We start from the raw sequence: 9147 nt of genomic DNA, 5'->3' as shown, positions 1-9147 counted from the left end.
AAAGACACAAATGTGCCAGTGTCACTGCTGTGTTGAGAATGGACCGCCGTTCAAATATTATATGGACAACCGTCAACGTAGCACATTAAAATTCAAATTCTCAATTTTTTTGGTAACATTTGGTAACAGTAACCTCATACTGTTTAGAGATTAATAAAGTTACTTACTGTCCACAGTATTCTCACAGTTGACTGGTCAGATATCTAGTGAACATTAATGCCAGTTGTTTCAGTGCTTTGTGGATGAATTATGTTAGCAGAGCTAAGAGTCCAGTTTGGGCTGTTATTTTATTTTAATCAAAATGTTGTAGCATCTATTCATTGTGGTGCTTCTACCTATGTGTTGTTATGTGGTTATAATAGTGTATGTACTGTTCATGTAAATGAAGTGAGTCTGATTGGCCGCTGATTGGCATGGTGGCACTACTGCTCAGCATTTTACCCTTGATCAGCATTTCCTGAACCATGAACAAAAAAGGCACCTAGTTAGTTTAATATAAATAAATATAAATTCTGATATAAAATCACAAAACAGCGGAACTAGGGTAAGATGTCACCCCTTGTTTTTCTCCTGATCAAATAAGGGGCCAAATAATTTCAACATTTTTCTTATCTAATTTGAACATATGAAGTGAATGGATATACTCTAGAATGCTGAAAATTCATCTGGATGACCACATTATTTATCACATTATTATCATTGTGATTTATTGCCCTGGTCAGTTTCTTTGGGTCAGTTGATCTCATTTATTTGTCACTGGATAGTAGTAATAATAATGTAAAGAGAGAACTGAAGGAAAAAAGTTAACTAAAAAAAACATTGAAGTTGCCTTAAAAATTTAAGTTGACCCACTTTTTTACAGTGTGTAAAGTTAAACCTTTGGAGTAAGACAAAGAGGCAAAATGACCCTTCAGCATACTACCCTAAAATATTATTTACTTACATTTTCATCATAAAGACACAAAGTTGTTCACTGGAGTTTCACTGACTAGCTAGCACAATAACTATTTCACATATAACAACTATTTCATTATTGAATTGTTTAAAAACTATTTCAATCAATAATTATTTGCTAACAAGCAAAATTGGCATTTCAAGTGTTTTAAACATTCACAGTCATTTGTCATTAGGCACAGTTTATTGAAATCAAGTAGATTCATTAACACATCAAGATTTCATTTTAAAATATTGTTAGTGTTTCACTTAATAACAAACATGCTGTACTTTTATACCTATGTAATTATGCATTATATAAACCTAAGATGATAAAGTTAACAAAGATACACTGTGGGTCTTCATCAGTTAGGCTGAGAGCAAGGCAATATGGATATATTTTTTTAAAATGCTGTTCTTGTTTAATTCTCATAACTATGTATAGGTTTATGCATTGTCCATTAAACATTGTACCAATATTATTTAACTTTACAGTAAACATGCTTTGTTCTTGTTCTTCTTCACCCATTTCCACATATTGCACACATATTTGAATGTAAATGAACAGTAAACTATTTACAATAATGTAATGAATCATTGTGGGGTGCATAATTTACTTTTGTCTTCATTGTGCTGAACAAATGAAAGAGGTGGGAGTTTAGATGCAGATTGGGAATACAACGAGGATGGAAAGAGAAGGGTAGAGAAATTAAGGAAGAAGAGCTAGTGTCACTGTTGTTTACACAGCTGTGACTGTGGAAATGTCTTCTTCTTTACGTCTCTCTCTGCCCTTTCTCTAAGCTTCCAACGTAGCTGGTCTATTTCCTTGGCTTGGGTCTTGACCACTAGACTGACTGGCCAAGCTGGATGTTCCACTTCTTTCATGTTACGTTAATAAATTTCTATTAGCACAGCAGAGGCCCCGCTGCACTAGAGCAGCAGCACCTCCCCCAGGCGGTGCCTTGCTATTGCAATATGTTGTGATTTTGGAGACACAGTGGTTGTTGAATAATCAAGAATGAATGAAATGGGAAATGGGGCTATATAACGTTTCCCCTAAAACTGGCCCAGCAGTGCCCCTGCTGGGAGATATGGTGGTGGAACTGTGATGTTGTGGGCTGTTTTAATTCAAAAACCTTTGGGAATCTTGTTATGCCATCATCCCACCAAAGAAGATTTTACCTGAAAGTTTAAGATTGACATCTGGCTAGATCTGACATGAGGACGATTGGGTCATGGTTGTATATTCCAGCAGGACAGTGACCCAAAGCTTATCTCCCAAATCTAAACTATGGTTCACTGACAACACAATTAACCTAATGCCCAGTGAAAAACCTATGGGCTCAGATAAAAAAAAGATTCTAAAAGCATGGACTGAGAACTCTAGAAATGACACAAGGACTGTCCCTAGAAATGACACTTGTTTGAAACTTGGCTGAAATTGTACTCATCTTCTCAGAACACACAGTTAAACTCTTAATTCATATTTAGCCATTCATTACAAAATCCTAAACAAGAAACGCACTATTAGTAACATGGAATCATTGGCCACTTTATCAGAAACGTCTCTCTTGTAGCTCCACCTTGTGTGCAGTTAGTGACTATAGAACATCTGATGATGCACAGGTTGTGTTTGTCATCCTCTAGTCCTTCATCAATGGTCAGTTTCTGACAACAGAGCAACTCGTCTGGATATTTTTGGGTGATGGTCCACTCTCAACCTAGCAGTGACTCTGATGTGTGTAAAATCACCACCAACACTGCTGTGTCTGATACACTCATACCAGCTCAACACTCATACCAACATGGCAGTGTCACTGCTGTGCTGAGAATGGACCAAACAATTTATGGACAAGAATCAACGCAGTAAAAGGGGAGCTGATTAATTCTGCAGCAACAGATGGTGTATAATTACAGTCAATTACAGACTGTACAAAATTACAGTCAGTAATCCTTCAGCTGATTTAAGACGCTCAAACGTTTTGTAACATGAAGTTACCATGGGGTTAATTTGTGTGTAAACGGAAAACCTTCATACTGTTTAGTTGGTACTGTTTAGTTAATTACTATCCACACAATTTGTGCTTTGTGGGTGATTAAAGCTAAGTGTGCTTGAATGTATATAAACAAAAAACTATTTTAAACATAATAACTCATTATGAGGTGTATAATATATATTTGTCTTCACTGTGCTGAACAAATTAAAGAGGTGGGAGTGTAGATACAGATTTGAAAGTAGAATGAGGACAGAGTGCAGGGAGAGAAGGGGAGGGAAATTAAAGGAAGAAGAGCTGATATCACTGCTGTTTACACTGCTCTGTGACTTTTCTGAACTGTGGAAATGTCTTCTTCTTCACATCTCTCTCTGCCTTTTCTCTGAGCTCCCAACGTAGCTGGTCTATTTCCTTGTCTTTAGCCTTGACCACTATGTCCATTTCATTTCTCAGCACTTCCTCTCTCTCATTAATTACTCTTTCCATGTTCTCATGCATCTCGTTTCTCAGCTCTTCTTCTCTTTCCTGAATCGCTCTTTCCACATTCTCGTACATCTCGTTGGTGTAGTATCCACCATCATTTTCCGACACCATCTTAAAGATCTTGCCCATAAGGCTGGAGACCTGAGTGCGGTCTGCCATGTTCTCGTTGTTAAAGACTTGATAGCGTCCACCACACGTCTCCACCACTTGATTTAGCTCTTTTCCTGCCTCTGCCAAATACGCTTCTATGGTCTGTTTTTTCAGCTGGTCTCCCCAACTGAAAAGAACAATGGTGTATTTAGGCGCCTCATCACCAAAGATCCACTGCAGTCTCTTCACCGTCTGATTCTCTTCTTCAGTGAAGCGGCCTAGTGAGAGCACCAGGAGGAAGACGTGTGGTCCAGGACAGGACAGAGCGATACATTCAACCAGTCTGTTAATCACTGCTGTTTCTGTCAGGTCAGTGTCAAATAAACCAGGAGTGTCGACCACAGACACTTTATGGCCATCAACCTCTGCTCTGGCCTTTATACAGTCTTTGGTCACTGACTGGGCAGAACACGCTACGCAGAAGACCTCCTGGCCCAAGATGGTGTTTCCAGTAGAGCTCTTCCCCACACCAGTCTTCCCCACCAGGACAATCCTCATTTCAGACACTAAAAACAGAAAACAGACCAATGTTAAGAAGGGACACTAATTGAGAAACAAGACTTTATTTAATCCAAACGGTTTTCTACATTTCACATTTATATTATAGTCATTAATATTCCACATAGAAAAGGATTATTCCAGTAATACTAATGCCTGGTGCAGTTACATAGCATCATTAATTTTTGTAACTTGATTTACTTGATGGCATTAGGTTTTAAATGCCTCCACAATAGGTGATAATGAGGAATTAGATATATGTATGCTAGAACTAAATGGGCATGTTGGGAAAAATGCAGTGCCATGTAAGATGCTTTTTATTTCATTGCAAAGTGATTTTTTATATTTTATTTATAATTTTGCTGTTTTGTAGTCTGGGTTTTTTCCATCTTTTGCTAAACATCAAGGACACTGGCAGGGCGTGTGAAGATCCAGAGCTCAGCCCAGTTCACTGTTTTTAGTTAACCTGTAAAATGTGCAGTTTTTTAATTTAATATGATTTACACATCAGCAAAATTTGCAGTGTTTTAGATTCAGGGGACTAATATCCCCAATCTTTAAGAGTAGAGATAAATTTGACCCCAACAACCACTGAGGCATCTGTGTGAGCAGTAATCTAGGAAAGGTATTCTGCTGTATTATTAATGCCATATACAGGCCTTCCTTGCCGAACACAGTGTCTTGAGTAAGAGTCAGATTGGCTTTTTACTGAATCACCACACTACTGATCATATTTACACCCTACACACCTTGACCAACCAGCATGTCCACCAAAACAGCAACAGTTTTGTTGATTTTTAGAAAGCTTTTGATTCCATTTGGCACCCTGGATTATTCTATTAGATTCTACAGTGTAGTGTAGTGTAGAGGGTGAAGTATATGAAATCATTAAGTTTATATATTTAAACAAATGTGGAATTGAACTCGGCGATTAAAGAACAAAGTACTTCACTCAGGGGCGTAGGGTGAGACAGGGCTGCAGCCAATCCTACTCAGTATTTATATAAATGAATAAGCGGTGTTACTCGAACAATCTGCAGCTCCTGGACTCACCCTAAACGACACAGAAATGAAATTCCTGCTCTATGCAGATGACCTGGTACTGCTGTTGTCCACAGAGCAAGGGCTACAGCAGCACCTGGACCTGCTGGAGCAGTTCTGTCAGAACTGGGCCCTGGCAGTCAATCTGGACAAAACTAGAATCGTAATCTTCCAGAAAAAGGCCCCGTCTCAGGAAAACAGACATTTTTTTACTCTAGGAAACACTGCCCTAGAGCACTCCTTACACTGTGATTACCTAGGACTGAAAATCAGTGCCTCAGGAAACTTTAATCTGGGAGTGAATGCAAAAGCACTGAGAGCTTTCTACTCAATCAGGAAGAAATCTACAAAATAGACGTTCCAATTAAAACATAAAATTTTTGAGTGTAAGTGAGCTATGGGGTCCACTCAATAAGCACAACTACACTAGATGGGACAGGCATCCTACAGAGTCCCTGCATGCAGAATTCTGCAGAAATATATAAAAAGTTCAATGAAAAACACCAACAAATGCATGCAGGGCAGAATTAGGCTGATTTCCATTGATTACATCCATTCAGAAAAGAGCTTTAAAATTCTGGCTGCATCTAAAATTCAGTAATCCAAACTCACTACAGTATAAAGCACTTAAAACACAAGCGCTCAGCCCTAAACCCAGTCCCCTCTGTCAGCTGGTTCAGAGGCTAACTAACCCACTGACCCCTAACACACGGCAGCCTGAGTCCAGCACTGCTGACCGAAGTTCAATCAGAGTAAACCAAACTAGCAAGCAGAGTAAGGTCTGTGTATCTTTTGGTCATTCGATTTTCATTTCAAATCCAGCATTGAAAGACAAGAAAATGGGTCAGTTCTCGTTTTTGGTTCTCTTATTGTCAGTGGCAATACCAAGAAATAGAAACAACGGGATAAAATGTGATATTTTATTCATCTTATATATATATATATATATATATATATATATATATATATATATCGCCTTAACAGGAAATAGACGTGCAGAGTGCACGTAGGGGTTGTACAGAATCCAGACTCCCCTTTGCGGGCAGGCGCGTTTTGCGGGCATATGGAGACTACAGATTACATTGCGATTTCTGTGTGTAAATAACTGTTAATCCCCACTTTTCCTTCACAGCAAACAGCACAACAGGACCTACAGCCGAACCTAGAGTCTCCGTCTCACAGTGAGAGTTTAAGTTTGAAAGCGCTGGTTGTTGTGCAGCACTCAGAGGACTGAATGGCTTTCAGTCATAATGATGACTGTCTTGGTGAAGAAGGAGACACGAGACGCATTTCTTAACATTACTGGACAGTGTGACTTTCATTCCTCTTTGATTTCGCTGTTAAATTGTGGGAGGCATGTAGAGTCTCTTCCCCATATCGCTTCAGTTTTGTGCTGGTAGAATAGCTACATCAGATATTCAAACACCTATAAAACATCATATAGTCTCCTTAAAGGCCAGGACTGGGCCTATCTTGTCCACATTCATGCCCGATCTTATTCTTATCATTTTTTACTGCCTGATTTCTGAGCTTCTGTGACCATACGTGACCTCTGCACGTTTATTTCCGGCTCAAGTTATGAAAAAATGTAAATGTTGCTAAATAAAATATGACCCTTTATTCTTCTTCTGTTTTTTATGATTAGTTTGTGGGACTGTAACATGAAGCTATTTTTTTTATTTATTTTTCCACTGACAATAACAGAACCAAAAACGAGAACAGGCCCATTTTCCCGTTTTTCAATACTGAATTTGAAATCACACCTATCTGGAACATTGGAACAATGAAACCAAAACTCAGCCTTACAAAACTTACAGAACTATCAGGCCTCAAACTGAGAGTATTAATTAACAGAGTATCTCTTCACCGTCAGAGACCCACAGCACAGACACATCCTGACCAAGCACAGGCTCAGTGACCACAGTCTGGCTGTAGAAACGGGCAGATATAAAAAATCATGTGATCCGGTGAGGTTGAGACAGAGGTGCACTTCCTCCTTCAGTGTGAAAAATTCAAATTGATATGGAAAAATTTCATAACAACATTGAAAAACATTCTCCCAAATTTTGGAATCCTAACCTTATCTGAAAAAAAAAGCAATTTTCCACAGCAGCTCTCGCTGCAAAATATGTGGCAACATGTCACCGCCTGAGGGACAGTAACACACTCCACACCCTGACCTCACGGACCCCCCACCAAACCCTCACTGTATATAAGTTACATACAGTGTCTGTTATCATTTTTTATTTTTAATTTATGTCATCTTATTGTATTCATCTACTTATTATAACATATTAAAATAATATTACAAATATTATTTGGGTGTTTCTCCTGCCTTCCACCCAATGAGCGCTGAGATAGACTCCTGCGACCCAGGACGATGAGCGGCTTAGAAAGTGTGTGTGTGTGTGTGTATTGTTATTTCACTATGACTATTATCATTATGACTGTTATTAATTCTATATTTGTTTCTTAGTTCTACAAAGTATGTTCTGCTTTTAATTGAATTTTATATGCTTTAGCAACATTGTACTGAAACAATCATGCCAGCTACTTATTTGAATTTTGAGAGAGAGAGAGAGAGAGAGAGAGAGAGAGAGATATTATCTGAGTGTCTGAAATCGTAAAAGGTAAATCTACTCCACTGTAATCATTCTAACTAATAAATGTGAGTAAACTGGCTGTTTTGAAATGTAAAGTTCTCTGAAACTGCAACAGTCAGTTAACAGATCAGTGTGTGTTACATGTTGTTCACTAATTATCTTAAGTATAATAAATTAAAATGTTCAGGTTACTGACTTTTTAAGTCAAACTCTAAATAGGTTTTTACACTAAATATTAAATCAGTCATTTGTAAAGCGGTCTGATCTGAGCCCAAAGCTGAACGAGATAAAATGTTTATCTGATATTTTGTTGATTTGTCGGTCTACAGAGCTGTAACAGTGTTTATCAGCTCACAGAATGACCCAGGTGGAGTGTCTGTTTTAGATTTTACAGTTAAATTATTGTTTGTTTAGTTTTAGAAAAGAGTTTTACTGACTCTTCAGCTAAAATCTATAAAACTGTAGATAAAGCGTTCCTCTGTTTTCAGGACATTCGAGAGGAGATGTGTAGAGGGGATGGATGATGTGGAGAGGGAGGGAATGTGCAGAGGAATTTAATTTAAATTCAATCAAGACATGCCATTTCAAACTGAACTGTAGCAGGTTTGTAATATGTCTCCGTGATAAGTGATTTTAGATCTGTTTGACTTATGGATGTATCATATTAACATTTTGTTATTATCATTATTATTATTATTATTGTTATTATTATTACTATTATTTAACCCTTGTCCAAGCTGCTGTAGTAAAGGTTGCGGTAGGTTTGTGTGGTGTGTCTCAGTAAAATTTTAGCAGGTTTGATTGTCTTTTTCCACTGTATGTCTGCATTTTTTCCACACAACTTTGCAAAAGTAGCAGTAAATTTTAATACCAGCTTAAAAAGGCATGGTACCATTCCACCAAGCTATGCTGGTAACACTTTCACAACTAGAATGTGTTGTAGGGTTAAGAGTGCTCTACACGCACGTTTAGACTGCTTAAACTTATAAAAATAATCATCTGTTAAAATTGAGGTAAACAGTTAATGTTAGTTATTGATTTTCACATCATCTGTGTATTTCAGCAGGTTTCAAGTCTTCACAACACAAAAAGGCTCTTCGTCTGTGAATGTTTTTCGTTTTTTAACATTACCCGCACCTTACAGACGGTCTCTTACCCTCTTCAGCGCTCGCTGCTGCGATTTAGATCAAAAGTACTGAGTAAAATGGAAAGATCTGGAATTTCGTCGAAAAATAATGATTGTAGTTTGTTGTCTGTTTCGCCACGACTTAGAAAGTGTACTTTCAGAGGTTTTAGGAGGCGGTTTGTGAGCAACAGGAGGGGCGAAACGGGAAAATCCGCTGACTGTTCGTTGTCATTAACTTTACGGAGCTCTTTCACACGTCAGTATGTCGTCCTTTGCGCGCGCTGGAGAGTGAATCGCCTAACCGTCATTGTCGTGTCGT

At 38.2% G+C, this 9147-nt stretch overlaps 1 protein-coding gene across 1 annotated transcript; it reads right to left on the bottom strand.

Annotated features, from left to right (window-relative positions):
* Window positions 1-1123: 1123 nt before the first annotated feature.
* LOC118823040 (GTPase IMAP family member 7-like) lies at window positions 1124-4085 on the bottom strand. The gene has a single exon (XM_036592417.1). The coding sequence runs from the start codon at window positions 4056-4058 to the stop codon at window positions 3231-3233; it is 828 nt and encodes a 275-aa protein (XP_036448310.1). The 5' UTR covers window positions 4059-4085; the 3' UTR covers window positions 1124-3230.
* Window positions 4086-9147: the final 5062 nt, after the last annotated feature.

Source organism: Colossoma macropomum, unplaced genomic scaffold (genome assembly GCF_904425465.1).
Source record: "Colossoma macropomum unplaced genomic scaffold, Colossoma_macropomum, whole genome shotgun sequence".
Taxonomy (NCBI): Eukaryota; Metazoa; Chordata; class Actinopteri; order Characiformes; family Serrasalmidae; genus Colossoma; species Colossoma macropomum.
Note: the sequence above shows the minus strand (reverse complement) of the source record. Positions and strands in the feature narration are given on the sequence as shown.